Below are 16,694 nucleotides of genomic sequence, written 5' to 3' on the forward strand. Positions count from 1 at the left end.
GTAACCCACTGTTTACGCGTCTTGTGTATAGTCTATTCATAATTGTTTCGATCGAATCTCATCGGAATGAGCGTTTAATGACGATACATTTTGCAAAACGGTTTGACGCGAATTATATTCGATTACTGCCGAATATTATTATCACAGAAGCATTCAAAATTAACTTATCACCGATTACATTATTATTAAAAAATTATTCTTGTTTCAATATTTTAATTAAAAATTTCTCAAAAAAGTTTTAAAAACTATTGTTACACCTTACGCAAATTTTTTTTTTTTTTTTTTTAATAAATTTATAATTAAAAATATTGAAAAATTTTATAATATTGAACAAACCGAAATTAATCGGAATAAAAGTAGTTTGGGAACGAATTTCACAATACTCACCGGGTATTCTGGCACGCGGCTGAGAACCGGGACCCATGAGTAGCAATTCGCCGCTTAGAGCGAGCGACGCAGCATCCAGATTGGCGTCGCCGGTCGGGAGATTCGGGTTGGTGTAATCTCGAGACTTGTCATTATTGTACTTAACGTTCAAATTTTGCATCTTGCTGTAGTCGATGCGCAGCGTGCAGCAGGAGTTGTAGACATTTTGCCCGTCGAGCGACTGCACAAGAAATTTACAAAATTCATTGTTAAATGAGAAGAAATAAGCACACTTAAATTTATAAGTTATAACACACGGCGGCTAGTAAAAGTACAGTGACAACGACCAAACGTGAATTCATATCGACCTTTTGTATCATTTTAATCCGGTCGCATTACCAACAATTTCCTGTCAATTCGTTCATAAAAAATTTCGACAAGTGCTCAGTTACTAATTACATATCTTTTACTTTAAATAAGAAAACTATAAAATAGATCTCTTTTTTTTTTACAATAGTTTTATCGCGCGAATTTATCAAAGCAAAAGTGCGTAATTAGTTCCATTGTCAAAGATGAGAAACTTTCACGAAGCATTGCAACAAATCAGGGCAACAAACGAGACGTTAGCTTCAAAAGCGAAGAAGTTTGAGAAGGACCCAAAATTAACATAACCGCCGAATAAATAGAAAAAAAAAAAAAGGATTTACACGAACAAACACGGTATTGTCGCGATAAGATCCGTGAGGGGCTGCGAATCCGGATTCCCGCGGACCTTCCACAGTATTAATTCGAGTGCTTCCGAGACATATGATGAAATTTACGTTGCGGGTTGTCATGCGCAAATGTTTCGTGCGCTTAATGCGGCCGCAAGCCGGTCCAGGTCGCTTGTTTGAGCACAGTGCGTATTCTGCACGACGAGGCCGGGCCGTCCACGTTTACCCCCTCGGGTATCACGCGGGCATGTGTGTTCCGAGCCGCTCTATATTTACACGGACTAATGAATTTCGTACATAATTAGCGGGTCGGCCCGCGCCGCGAGCCTTCGGCATGCGCGCACGGCTTCGCTCTTTCTCGCTCTGCTCCTCAGGCGGTTTGTTCACAGTCGGCGAGTCATCAAAAATGCACAATCGAAGAGAACGAAATGAATCAATTTCGCCGGTGAAGCGACCACGTTTTGCCCGCGCGCCGCAGAAATTTCATCCGCAGTTTTAAAAAAGAACCAAAGACCAAAAAAAGACAATCCCTTCGCGAAGTACATTCGACTCGAGCCGCGATCTTTGAGTAATGTGATCCGGACGGGTTCGTCCTGCGGATTCGCGCAGGGTAGTTCCGTACGTTTCTGCGAAACGCCGCGCGCGGCGAGAAAAGTAGGAAAAAAAAAAAAAGAAGTGGCGTGGGATCAGCGAAGAGGTGGAGAGAATTGGAGAAGAGCGATATCCGCAACAAAGCTGAATTAATTTTCAGTCTTACGCGCTGCCGGTTGGCTCGCAGTGGCACACCGGTATATTTCAAGCGAATTAATTTTCCCTTTGATCAGCGCACAGGTTTACTAGTCCACGGCGCCGAGCTTACGGCGCGGGTTGAAGGCGCGACGAGGACCAAGGGGAAGTGAGAGGATCTGAACGCGCGGGAAGGGACGAAAGTTTCCGGCGAGTTTCCGTTCGCGATGGCTTGTCGTTACTCGGTGTAAAACAACGCAGCAACATCCCGAGAGAGTATGCCGGCGCGGTTAATTCCGAATGCAACTTCCACGTGCGGGTGTCGCGGAAACGGCGCAAGAGGCGTCTCGCTAATCCTTTTAGATCCGCCCGTCTTTTCTGATCGCCAGAAACGCTTTCTAAATTGTACTTTAAACGTACGTTCAAACATGAAGCCGGGCAACGTTTCCGCGTTTCGCGCCGGTACCGTAAATCGATTACTGAGCGGCGACTTTTAAAAGCCGGCGACCGAGTAGAAAAATAAATTAGTGCACACACTAATCGGTATTTACACGACGACCGAAGTGGATCACACTCACGTCACAAAGTTATCGAGTATCTCAAACACTCATAAGACAGCCGGGAGAAGCTGAGTACACGAATTACAGATATGTACAGTAAATTCCAACGAGAGAGGTGGAAGAAATGTTTAACACAGGAAAAAAAAAAAAAAAACCCAAACTTAACGTACACAGTCAAAAATCCGAAGGAGTTAATTCGAGGTTCTTTTTGAGAAAATCTTTTAGAATTCTTTTAGTTTCTTAAACCATTCAGCATAAAAGTTCGGAAATAATCTATTGTATAATACAACGTGCATTGTTATAAAAAAAAATAATAAAAAAAACCGATGTAAATGGATTTTTTTTATATAAAAGAATTAATTGTAATAGTCATAATAAAAAGAAATCTCGAACATAAATTACACGCACATTCTCCGTCTTTTGTCAAAGCAATATTCGCTTCAATGCTGCAAAATCTCTCCGCTTTTTTTCAGAGAGAAAAGAATGGAGGTAGTTATGTGTCAAAATAGTGAGGAACCACGTAAGATACTTCAAATCGTGATTACGGGAACACGAAACGATTACGCAGGGAACTACGGGTAAAACCAAATTTACGTCAGAGACACAACTCGTGGTACCTTAAGCAGCGGCAAGTTTAATGCTACGGCTTTCTCAACCTCCTTAAAAGAAAAGAAAAAATAGAAGTAGTTATCATCGGGATGTGGCGTTTTTAATCCTGCGGGCTGAATAATCGCAATAATAATTACGAACTGCAACAGTACCGTATTCTTTCTTAACAAACGGAGGTACCGCGATTAAAGTATCCGTATCATGGATATTCGCGCCGAGTGCGAGGAGCAGAGCGAGTACAACAGGATCGATCGCGCATCTGTAGTCCTGCTTCAAGAATTAATTTGGTTTGCAAAGCAGCCGATATTTCCATAAATCCGGGGAAATACCGTGTATCTGACTAACCGCGCAGCGATCCTCTCGTTCCTCTCTCCAATCCTCGTCCGTGGGGGATTCTTTCATTCGCCATCAATCTTTCGATTACATTTATCGGGCTTTACTTCCGGCAATTAAACGGGCGCGCCGTGGCTTTCGGCGTGGAATAAGCGGGGAGAGACGGGAAATATTTTCCTGACGCGCGAGATATTCCGCGGAAAATTTTGATCTGTCCCGCGAGAGCGTGGCGGATAAGCTCGTGGAAGAAAGTAGCTGTAAAGGGAGGGAAAAAGAGAAAAAAAAAAGGAAAAGAGAAGAGGACGAGAACGAGAAAAAAGGAGGAAGCGGAACGCACCGATGGCGGAAAGATGAAATAAAGGGAAGCCGCACGGGGTGGTTGGCTAGGAGTGGAAGCCAAGTCAAGTAGATACTTACAAATTTAGCGGTCTGCGCCGACAGCACGTCCGCGTACTGTATTAGTGCCTGGAAAGAGCCTGGAACAGAGAAACGATAAAAACCATGAGACCACGTCGTCCATATGTGAGCTTTACGAGTATTCCGCACGAGTCGCGTTCGAGATCGCAAAAATGCCGTCAGGATGGCCGATGAGTTCATTCGCGAGTCGGGCGCAATGATCGTTAATAATAACACAGGCCCACAAAAAGATAAGTATCCTGTGCTGGCGGTATGACTACGCTTAACCTATGTAGTTTCGCCGACGAGTAAAATCATCGTTAGATTTGAAGATTAGATTTATCATTCGTTAGTTCGATCGGAGCTTGCTCGAGATGGGATTGTACTTACGAAAACTGCGATATACTCGAGTTAATACTTTTATGCAAGCGAGCGACGAGCGTTGGCGGCGTGGACGGCGTCGTGATTTTGCGCGCACGGCGTACAGTAATCTCGGCGGTAAACATGGCTCGCTCGCGCGCGGCAACGGACCCGCGGTCAGCCACCCAGCACTCGAGGTAGGGATAGTCTGAACGTAGGTCAAGAAGCCAGTTGACTTACTTTCAGCGTTATCTGTCCTTCTCTCTCTGTCTCTGTCTTTCGTGCTTCTGCCAGTGACCAACGACACAGCTGGCGCCATCGCGTGGACCAACAACAAACTTCTCAGTGACGAGCGCAATTCGCGCGCGCTTGCACAAAATGGCTGACGCGACATAATTAGCGGGTCATCGCCGATAATCCGGCCCCAGCATCCGATGACCAAAGAAAAGAAAGAAGCCTCGGAGAAGCATTGCGGCATGCATAGGTTAATTACGCGCTGGAAAATAAATCGCTGATCGTAAGTTGTTGGCCGACGCGATTGAAATACTTGTTTTCTGTTTCAGGTAAAGATCGAGAGAAGCGAGTGTGGAGAGTATTTCGTGTGCGAAAGAGAATCCGGCTCGACGTCCCAAGAGAAACATGAAGTTTCGGAGACGCGTTATACATCGACGAAGCAACCTCAAAAGTAAGCTATATTTTGTATTTTCGTAAAATACCTAGTTGATAAGTAAGGTAGTTAAAACTGACGAGACATTGGAATAACGTTCAGAATATTTGCCAGAATAATCGGCATGAAATTCTTTTCCAGCGTGTTGACTTGCTTTGAGACCCAAGCTGCTCGGAGAATCTACATAAGCATTGGTCAGCCGGGCGAGCGACGAGCGGCGAGCGTGGCCTTGATCGCGACATTCTTCAGGCGGAGATCGAGTCATTAACACCCATACGCCCACGTACCACACGGCGAACAGACTCCGTACTCTCCTTGTCAAAAGGTAATTCCATCCAATATTTTTAATTATCCAAATTTATTATTGTATGTGAATTATATGCTAACTATAACTGTATACTTTAAGCATGCAAAATGAAACGCTTGATTATTTTTTCATTCTACTTTTTAGTGGCGCGCCGTGCAACTTTTTAAGATTTGCGTTCAACGCGTATGGCACCGATCAAATTGAACCCCGAGCAATCACGAAGCATCTTCAAAGTAACAGGAAGGACGCGGAACCGAAAGATGTGAGTCGCACAATATTTCGTAAAACCTGTTGGAAGCGCAATGCGCGCTAAACCCTATCGAGCACGTTGCTTTAACTACAAAATGCGTAAATTCCTGGAAATTTGATGCGAAGAACAGAAAACGATATATTTTTTTTTGGCGTTAAACGCGTAACGCGGTATTCGAGGTACCGTTCAGTCCCGGTGGTATAAAAAGCGGTGATTTGTTAATTTGGTGCGCGGGCGCAGCGAGAAACTAACTCTGTCATGATAATACGTTTTTCCCGTGCGGCCGGAAAGCCGGAATTGTTTCGTTAGCAGCGTTGACCAAAGTTCCAGCCGGCGGCTACGGTATTTCATTTTCGAATTTGTTCCACCGTGATAATGGAACTCTTTACAATAATACGCTAAAACCCGAGCACGTTTGCGCGCGCGCGGTGGCCGTGATTTTGCTGAAACCCTTTATTTTTCTGAGCCGCTTCGTGAGCTTTATGTGAATTAAGAAAAATGATTGATTAAATTTTTCGGTGGTAAACATCGCGTAATTATATTCAGTGGGATATCAAAGAATATACTGTGAAAAACTACCGCCTCCGTTCGCTCAGTTTTTCTTTTTTTTTTTTTCTAAAAAAATCCCAAATTACAGTAAATTAAAAACGTAGCGAGATTGATGTATCCAATAAAAATTTAACGAGTCGTTCAGTGATAATTAGTTGCGGATATTTAATTTGCTCCGCGATGAATTGACCGATTGTGCGAATGAACGTGTGCTACGTCCAGTTGCGTTACACGAAAATAAATAAATAATTACTTTGGACGTTTTGCGAAGTTAATATCACGGAATTCCACCGTCGCTCGCGCTTTCCGCGTCCGGTCGTATACGCGAGCGGCGCGGCCGCGGGGTTTATAATTGCCATTAAATCTCAATTAAACGAAACGTCGCAAGGCAGCCCGGGCAATTGCAATTTCGCGAGTTTTAATCTCGCATACGTACGTCAAATTCGCGCAGCCCCGACTGCTATTTCATTACGTGGTGCGCGTATGATACGAAACAAAGGTTCGGGCTCGCGGCGATGTTATTTAATTTTCGAATCTGAATTGCGGAAGCGAAAAAGAGAGCGCTCTCGCCCCCTTGGCGGTGGCGGAGGGGCCTCACCCACTTCCCCGCGACGTCACGGAGCGTCAGAAAAAGGAGCAGCGCGCGTGTTTCCGCTCGCGCTTTTCATCCCCACGACAATTGCGGTCCGTCGAACGATGGGGTAACGATAATCGCGATGATAACGTTTACTTTGCCGGCAGATGCGGTTCTCGCGCGCGCGGTGGTAACCAAACGCGGAAAAATTTTTCATTGAAAAGTTTTTTCTGTTACATTCGCTCGTTTGAAAACACCGGGGCTCGTCGCAAGCCGGAATAACATGGTAAAGCATAATTTGCTTTCGCAGCGATGTCGACGATTTTGCTTTTATGCTATTTACAGCGCCGGCGTAATCCGTTTTACGTTATTCAAGAGGTAATTAAAATATCGTTTCTGAAATTTTCTTTCCGCTCGCGCGTGACACCTTCCCCGTCCTCCACTCGTAAGGGAGAACGATTTCGACCGAGATAAAAGAAAAAAAAAAAAAAAAAATTTAAGACACCCATTCGCGTTGGTTTTGAAAATTTCCTTTGCCGTCGCGGTTCGTTTCTACTTACAAATTGTTGAAAATTTAAGTAACGAATGCTGCCTCGATTTTCGCGCATCGTGCGTTCGCCTCGAGACCGATTTCGCCATCAAGGTGGATTTCAGAGACACCCTTCGGGGCTCTCGGCGCGAGTTCTAAAAGCACTAACGACGCCAAGTGCGCATAAAGACGGGCGGCCAGGACAGAACGCACTTCAAGCGCACTAAAGTAGGTATAGAAGTAGTGCACGGCCTGTCTGCTGGCGGGAGCAAAATCCACGCAGCTCGCGAATGCTCATTCGTTCCTTTCTATGACGCATGGAAGACTAGATCGTAACACAGCAACGATACGCATACTAAAAACGGTACTTACTGTTCTTTGTGAACGTGACGATCTTTAGAACCTTGCCAAAGCGCGTGAAAATCTGCAACATACAAAGAGAGTCTTTGAGAAAAAAAAAAGAAATCGATTTAGAAACTGCAAGAAGTCTTGTCTCACGACTTTCATTTCTCAAACGATTTATTTTGAAAACGTGGTCGTGAAAAATAAAGGAATTTATCTGTATAATCGTAATTGTGTTTCGCTGGGAATAACAATCGGCGGCATTCAAGGCGGGGGCGAGTGTTTTGCGAAAAACTATCTCGATTGAGTTTCGTAATTAACGGGGCTACAATTGTCATAATCGTGTCGCCGCACACGTGACCGGCGAAAATTATGAGTTTGGCAAACCGACGATATTTCGTGAGCGGTGAAATTACAAAATAATTGGTGCGGATATTACGACAAAGCGATTTATTTCGGGACAACGGGCTGCAAAACGAGCGCGTGGATTATCAGACTTATAACACGGCAATTATCCACGGTAAAAGCAGCTATCGGAATCCCCCAGTAAAACAGTTCGTAATTACGATAACCGGACGGGCGGTCTAAAAAATTGATTTGCGACACACAACAGGCGGCGGCCGCGAAATGGCGTTCTGTATAAATACCGGGCCGATATTCAAAGGCCGTGGTAAAGCTCATATGAATTTTCAAAGGCCTCTTTGGCGAGAGCAGCGGCGACGATGGAAGGCAAAACCGGCAACGGGCGCAGTATCACGCAATATTTACAGGCGTATACACTGTCGAGCCGCGGGCTAATAATCGCGCAACGGCTCACGTCAAACCGGCCGTCATTGTCATATATTTGGCCGACAATGCCGATGATCACATTAATGCCGCGAATGCAAATATTTGGCTCGGTATAACCGTTGCGTTCGCAATGGTCAACTGTATACGGTTCTCCCAAACGTTCTCCCTGGTTGCCTCCAGCATTAATGATTTTTCCGTCACATGGCTTTTCGACTGGTCGATCGCGAGCCTTTTTTTTTTAAGTGCCATTCGTGTCATAATTAAATTTCGTCATCGTCTTGGGCAATTGACAACGGGCTACAGCGATTCCGCGAGCCGTCTTTCTCGAGATCGTCAAGAGAGCGCGTCCCTCGATTAAATTCACGATAACGTCATACATGTAATAATAATATTAATTTTATTTCAATTTTCCATTTTTATGTTACTGCTCGCGTGTTTTAGCGAAGATAAAAATATGTCGAATTAATAAATAAATTTTTAAGTTAAAAAGGGAGGGTAGGGAGATGGGACATAACCTGAAAGGCGGCTCGAAAGAATGTGAAACACGCGCCGCGGGTTTTACACAACGGCTCCGTAATTAGTGAGCCCCAGAGAGAAAATATGTATGTAACCAAGCTGCATCTGTGATGCACGCGTGGACCAATTGGGACAAAGACCCTTCGCATGCCGAGCAGAAGCTTGAACTAGAAGGCATTTTTTCTAAATAATACGACAAAGCCGTGTATTCACCTCCGCAATGCTCATAACACGCATGAACGAGTGAAAATTCCGAAAAGCGGAATTCTTTAATCAAACTAGCCCAAGTATTCTCTCTAGGGAAAAATTTACTTGCAAAATTCAATGCAGTCGCGTTAGATTACCTTGGCACGTTCCTTAATAAATTTTTAAGGTCTTTTTCTCTAAAGAGTTTTTGTAAAAAAAAAAAAAAATTGTTATTTTGTTGGAAGCTGCCCGACGGAAAATGAAGATTAAATAGCTAATGATGTGAGAAAATAATTATTCGGCAATACTTGTACGTTGTGTAATTTCTCCCGGTTACTTTGCTTGAACAACCTCGTAATTAAAAATATTGATAGAACCACTGTATATTAATCATTATTCTTCAAGATACTCGAGACGTTACAGAGTGAACAGCCGAGTCGGGAAAGTTTTAGAATTTTACCGTATTTAAAAATATACATTAATTTCTATTTACTTATCAATCAAGTACTACATTCCATTATTAATCAATCCGGTTCTCTCCCACTCTTTGTTTCATATTCTAAAACACATTCGCTTTTCTTTTTTGACCAAACCAAATTTATAAACTTAACGATAAGTTAAACTAGACGTTTCAAACCGCGTGAATCTTACTTTAACTCCTTGTTGACGTGTAGACACACGTCTAAAATAAACTGTTTTATATTTAATAATTTTTAACAATCGGCTACGGATATATATATACGTACATATTTCACATAATACTTTAAACGTTTCTACTTCCTTTAAATATAATTTATACAATACATTCGAATATTAGCATACAAGTAAGTGATTTAATCAGCGAGTACCGTAACATATCGACCACGCAAAAATTTACGGTGCATTAAAATTAATAGTCAATGTAATAGTCAATACAATATTCAACGTATTATAATATGCGGCATATAAATTCTTTTATAGCGCGTTGAACTCCGCACCGATGAGGCAAAGAAAGAGAGATAGGGAGATAGAGAGAGAGAGAGAGAAGAAAGAGGGAGGGGGAGTTGAAGTGGAGGAACGCCGAGCAACGAGCAGCTTGGGTAAGGATTACTTCTTTTTAACAGAAAATTAACACAAATTTATCGCTTCGATAACAAATAATTTTACTTTTAATTATTTAATTGATAAATTAAATTAAAAGCAAATAAAAATTTTTTTTTTTAATTGTAAAAAATCTTTTGAGCATTTCTAGATTTAATGTTTTATATTTGTTTGTTACAGATCAACGACGTTGTACTATGAACTCCGCTGCTGCGCATCGATTGGTAAGTCGCACGTTTTTCTTTTTCTTTCTTTTTTACAATGTGTTTTGAACAAAAAAAAAGAACAAACAAAAAAATATTACATGTACAAAAATAATAATTAACAAAATCTGTAAACTAATAAAAATTAATGGGGAAATAAAAAATTGAACTAACAATTAGTCTCGCGGCTTAAAATAAACTAAGCAAATAAATTAGCATTCGCGGAAATTAAATCTCGACGACAATTAAATCCCTGATCTTCTTCGTAAAATAGGATTCAGATAACGTTCGAATTTGTATGTTTCGCAATTGGTCTCTCTTGATATTTTCAATCTTATTTGTACGGTTGTAACAATTAACTTTTTCCGATAAAGGGCGAGCAAATTTTCCAAAGAAACTGTTAAAAATAGTTTGAAACGCACGTAGATTGTGTTAACGGGGAGTAATGAAATTTTCCTTGCAAATAAACGCAGAGTATAATCATTACAGTCCGCCCATTAAAGAGGCACCGATAACGATAAAAATTAGCGCGTCTACGCAGGTACATTCCCTCATTATCGTTACGTTTACGTTTCACCGCATACAACGGGAAATCATTTTTACGGTAATTGCGTCCGAATTTTCGGGAGCGCGGTTTTGCATCGACTCGTTATGTTTTTGTGGGACAGCATTCCTCTCTCCCTTTCTTCCCTCAGTGCAGCAGCACGCAAAGTACCGGCGATAATAATAATAAATGCACCGCGTAACGTCACGAACACCACGGCTAAGCCTGGAAAATATTGTATTTCCGCTGACGTCTGCGGCACGAACGCAAGCCGGAAGGTCGAGTATCTCCCGCGTCGGCTCGCATTACATCAAATAGAGAATTCGATTATCACGGGTCCATTATCGCTGGATGTTAAGCCCGGGGATTGTAAACCTCCGTAAATGAAAAGTAGATGGATCGTCCGCGCGGACGGGTCCGGCCAAGGCTCGCGAAGGCGGTGAGGTGATAACGATGATAATGTTTAGAATATATGGATTACGGTTCCATCCATTACGTTCGTACATCCGCAGCGTCCATTACAGGCCGCAAGACCGTCCGTAATAGCTCACTCGCTCGTTCCGGCCGTGACCGTTTTCCCTCTTCTTTCTCCACCTTCGCCATCGCGGCGGCTGCAGCTGCAGCTGCAACTACCGCGCGTTTCTCTGAGCGGTAACAGCGCACGCTATTTACAACGCGTAATGCGAGAAGCACCAACGCCGGCAATAGTAACGGCGCAACACCGTCAGTCCGCGCATGTTTTTATCCGTTTTCCGATAAAACGGAAAATATTTCAATTTTGACGTTCGAATTTTTCCCGTCGAGTTTCCGGCTCGGGGGATGCATGCGTCCGACCGAAAACAGTTCGATCACGAGCGGATATGAAGTCGCGACGCCGTCCCGCCGGTATTTACCCCGAGATTGCCCCAATAAACGGGGCCGAATCGACGATAATCGGGAGAAGTCGTAAAGTACGGAGGACAAATAATCAACGAGCGGTTCCGCGACCTTTCCCTCCCCCCTCGGTGTTGAAAAGGTATGCGACCTCGCGGAAAGTTCGTCAAGACGATAGGTTAATTTTCCAGGCAGAATTTCAGCGGAATTTTTGCCCATCGAATATCGAATGCTCGTAAACTCGAAATTAATTCCGTCGTAATTTCGAATCGCTACTTTGATTTCTTCTTTTCGGTTTGCTTCGCGATGATAAGTCGACGTCGTACAAATAAACGCAGCGAGCGTGACAGGGAGGCCTCCGCCTTCCTTTTGGCATTTACGCGTGTCTTTTTACAAACGTATTACACAATAAAATTAATTAAATCGGTATTTAATTAATTAATCGAAATCTGACGAATTTTCCGCTTTCCGTGCACCGGGGCGCAAATTGTCCCTGCGTATTTTCATCGAAATTCGAGTCTGCGTGCGCGCGGTGCCGTTTATTATCGGCACAGTTGATGCATTCCGCGATTGCTGCCGAATACACACAAACTTCTGTTCGTTATTGCGCCATTATTCCCCTATGCCGTCGTTAGCGTTCGCCTCCTACTGTTCGAGATTAGGGAAGTACGCTCGACCGTCGCCGTTACTTCGCGATATATCGCACCGTGCGATACACGTGCGGCAGCTAGAAATTACGTCATCCATTACGTATCAGCGGCTATCGCCGAAACAGCACTGTCCGTGTTTGTATCCTTAAACAAGCGAGCACTTCGCGTGACTGGTACCTATAAAATATTGGCGACGCGACGATAGGACCCGTGCTATTTTTATAATCTACGCGTCGCCGATTCGCGCTTTTTCGCGCGAAAAAAAAAAAAAAAAAAAAAAAAAAAATGCGCGCTTGTAACGAAACCTGGTGCCGCGCCCGGACGTATACATCGACGCCGGGGGAACGTAATATCGATAATATTGGATGTCCCGATATCTGTAACTTTATGACGAATGGATTAAGGCAATCCGCTTTCACGCCCCGGTGAACGAGCAGCGGCGAAATACGTCCACCCGACGAGATGTAAATAAGCGTGTTCGTAGGAAATCCGGGATATCTGAAAATACATCGGCCCGCCCGGTTTTGGCAGCCGATGAAAGAAAATCGGCGTTTCCAAGTTTCCGCCGGGACTGAAACTGGGACAAATCGGAACCACACGCGTGCACGAATCGCGATGGTAGCTTTAATGAGTAACCGAATAAAGAACGTTGATATAACAGCTGTGTTTTAATAGCCGACGTCTAAAATAAGAAAAACCGTGCCGCCGAATGCAAAAATAAAAGCGGTCGAATATGCGCAACGGGTTAAAATCGCGCGCAGAGGGGAGGAGGGGAGGAAAAAAGAACGTCCCTTATTTTAATCGACGGCAGAAGGTTAAATGTCGCGATCCATGTCTCGGAATAGTTTCGGTGTCTATTAATATTTTCGTCGAGAATTGTCCACGCGCGAGAGTTGAACTTTCGGCCGCTCGTTACGAAGGCCGGTTTGCACGATTACGCTTTGAATTAAACGAGTTTACGCGCGGTAATGTAATGTAAATTAAAATGCGAGAGAGAAAGCGAGAGGGCGAGGAATTATTTAATGGTAAGCGTCCGAAATCGGTCCACGGGAAGTTCGGGAAAAGCTGCGGTCGTTATCGCAATCAAACTGTCATAACATTTCGCGAGGCGCGATAGTTCTCGTTACCAGCTATACTTTTCAGACCGCGACTGTGTACGTGAGATTGTCCGTACGCGCGTACTTACGCGCCACTCGTTTGTGTGCTCGAGGAGTTCCCGCGGGAAATCATTCCGCGCGTGCATTCTACATCTGCAATCGATACGTCCGTGTACGCGTTACGCGTGCGGCCACGTCCATCGCCGACGAACGCTCGAAAGACAACGGCGTTGTTATAACTTTCGCAATCAGACCGGCCATGAGTTATCGGAGGTTCCTGTTCGATCCGAACCTTTTCCCCGCGCGGAAACTCGCCGTGAAAGCGAGAGAGACGCGTCGCGCTAATCAACGCCGCTCTTAATTATCACGAGACAAGTAGTGCGCCGAGATGCGTAAAATTTTAAATTTATTTTATTTTTATTTCTTATTGTTTCATAAGAAATCGAACAAAGAAACGTATCGGCGAACAATCGCGGGATAGTCGGGTCATCCGGAATTAAAAGCGAGATGGATTATTCACCGATTGTCTTGACACGAGAAAATTAAGTCACGACTCCGCGTCGAAAATGTATACCGCAATTAATAAATTAAGAATGATTCACCGGCGTAAATTATTGTCATCCAACGTACAACGCGAAGTTTGGATTTGATTCGATTCATTATTGTAGTTCATGTAATTGAAACTCGAAATTGAATGAGTCTGCCCCTCGCATTAGCGAGCGATTGTAAATGCAATGAAATTAATGTGCCTCGAAATACATGTTATTCAATATGCGATTACGCGAATCGGATATATAATAATTCAATAACGGCGGAATTATTAATAGAATATTGTGCGATGAAATTATATTAAAAAAAAAAAATTCGGGAGGGATTGCGGTTCTTAATTTCGTAACGTCCGCGTAAATCGGATTCCGAGGCCTCGTCATGCTCCGCTGCATTTCACACGCAATCATGCTCCAACGCGATTTTTCCCATTTCATTGATTTTTAAAATTATTCTCTTTATTGCGCGGACATATCCAAATTGGCGCGTAGTTTGATTAAAAAACTTTTGTTTATCGCGGACAAAGAGCATTGTGCATCGCAATCTCGGTGTCGTGCTTGTGTACGCGAGTTCGCGTTTGCTCATCTATAGGCGACTCGCAAAAGCTATCGTTAATATTTTATATTCCCCTCCCCCGCCCTTGCATTGTGTTACCAGCCGTCTCGCCGTACTTACACCGCCGAAATGGAATTGCGCGTTGAAAGCGCACGAGGGGAAAAAAAAAAACGTATACGCGGCTTGGGCTCGAAGTAGCCGTTGTCGCGACTTCGGGGTCGTGCGCAATGAGAAAACTTTCGATAAGGGAGTATTGTGACCTTAAACTTGCCTCGAAGCGCGGACTGGTCTAAGAGGATTGCCCGTGAACGAAAAATTCGTATTCTCCGACGCAACTGTCGCGAGTCACCGCGATAAATTTTGATTTTCAATAAAAAAAAAATATATATATATCCATGTTCGTATCCAATGAATTGTCTTTTCGAGCACTTATATGTAGATATTGCTACAAATAATAAAGTTGCGCTCACGATTATAACACATGCAAATTCAGACTCGAGATCAGCTGTAATTCGAATACACAGACGGATTCTGGCGGCGAACTCTCCTCTAATGACGTAAGATATGCGTCCGATTAAGCGATTATCTGTTCACCCAGTGCTAGATATCCGATGCGCGTTATTTCGAGGGTGCTCGCGTTAATTCACATACGCGACCCCCCTTAACCCCGTTTCGCTGTGGCATGTCGACTATGCGAATCAATTCGCACCACTATTTGACAGTGCCGCGTGCGGTGTTGGATCTTTAACATTCCGGCGTATTCCTGAAAGCGCAAATTGACTCGGGAAAAGCGCGTGCAAATTAAGAAAAGAGCAGTCTCAACGTTCTTCTATTTTCTTTTATTTATTTTCTAAATTTGCATAAGCTTAAATTGATAAAAAAAAAGAAAATATTAAAAAGCGTAAAATATTAAAGAGAATTGATAGTCTGTGATATCACGATGATTAATAAAATGACCGATCCGAAATTCGCCGTGGAACACCGCTGTTGAGAAATTTACGGAACGCGCGGAGATGCATCGGCCGCGCAACAATTTCATTCGATATCTCGTCGGCGAGGAATAATTCCTTTCTTCTGCAAACATTCATCTCACGCATATTTCGAGCGCAGCCCTCGCGCCGACTCGCCCGCGCAAATTTATCCCCGTAACCCAGAATAAATATATGGGGTGTTTGCATTATACATTCTACTCGCAAAATCGGCTTTTCTCAGTCAATATTTCCATAAAGATTTAATCGCACAGAGCGTTAATAGAATCCAAGCCTTTGCCACGTTTTATACATAGATATAACCACCGCAGTAATATTTGAATAGATCAAACAACAAGAACTGTCAAAAATCATAATCCCTTTGAAAAAAAAAAAAAAACTTTGTTCGTAAATTTGTTTAAAAGAAAAAAAAATAATTTACACTGTCGTGTGGAAAAAGTATAACACAGTCGCGCCCGTTGCCCCCTTGATCGTTCTCGAGAGAGGAAGGAAAGCAAGCAGAAAAAGGACAAGGGAAGATGTCGAGAACAGCTCGTTATTAAATCGAACGCGACCCTTTGGCCGATGGCCATCGCTCACGGTATCTCGCGGGAATTTTTCCCCTAGGGATTACAGGTGACCAAACTCCTCCCATATCGTCGCATTCATTTCATCCCGTTTCGCAAAAGCCCACCCATTACCGCATCGCGTATTGATTGATGTAACAGTTATTAATTCGCGTGCTCGATTATCAATGTTCGATGCTGACGCGGCTTTTGCCTCGCAATAACGCCGCGATCGCAGTAACGCAATTCTTGCGTCGCGGCTCCCTGCCGTTATTCATTTAGACACGAACATAGGGGAAGGAGGGACACCCCACGGGCGCCGATAGGGGGCAAGCGAGAGTTTCTCAATGTCTGACGGCAAGTCGGAGTTTACGGGGGCGAAAAGATCCGAACTTATTCCCTACCCTTCACCGTCGCAGGGTGTTCGCGGGCAAAAGTTGAGCGAGAAAACGGATAGGAATTTCTGCGAAAGTTTCCCCTGGAAGTTCGCGCGAATTTTTCCTCTTTCGGGAAATATGTTTCGTATCGCAACGATTGCAGTTCGGGAGTCGTGCAATTATAGTTACGCGCGAGATCAATTTTTCTCGAGACCCCAAGAAGCCCGTGATTATAAGGGTGTCCATTGGCGGGTGAAATAGATTCCTCTCTCTGCCATTTGTACGCACGTACAAAGAATCAGTTCCCTTCGCGACGTTGGGATACAGAAAAATATTGTACAAATAGCATGTTAAAAAAAAAAAAAAAAATTTAGTTAAAAAATCGATTTAAATAACTATGAGTTTATGGAAAAAACAAAACTTTTTGAACAGCGGAAAAATTTTTCTATGTCTTCGACTGGGC

At 43.5% G+C, this 16,694-nt stretch overlaps 1 protein-coding gene across 22 annotated transcripts in view; it reads right to left on the reverse strand.

Annotated features, from left to right (window-relative positions):
* Heph (polypyrimidine tract-binding protein 1 heph) overlaps positions 1-16,694 on the reverse strand; it is a 349,521-nt gene that overhangs the window by 15,196 nt on the left and 317,631 nt on the right. For all 22 annotated transcript variants that reach the window (XM_070655595.1, XM_070655603.1, XM_070655611.1 and 19 more), the window contains 3 exons: positions 7,312-7,363; positions 3,725-3,783; positions 388-607 (listed from right to left, as the gene is read on the reverse strand). In XM_070655595.1, the coding sequence (XP_070511696.1) occupies positions 388-607; positions 3,725-3,783; positions 7,312-7,363 (331 nt within the window). The remainder of the gene's footprint in view (positions 1-387; positions 608-3,724; positions 3,784-7,311; positions 7,364-16,694) is intronic.

Source organism: Cardiocondyla obscurior, linkage group LG04 (assembly GCF_019399895.1).
Source record: "Cardiocondyla obscurior isolate alpha-2009 linkage group LG04, Cobs3.1, whole genome shotgun sequence".
Lineage (NCBI taxonomy): Eukaryota > Metazoa > Arthropoda > Insecta > Hymenoptera > Formicidae > Cardiocondyla > Cardiocondyla obscurior.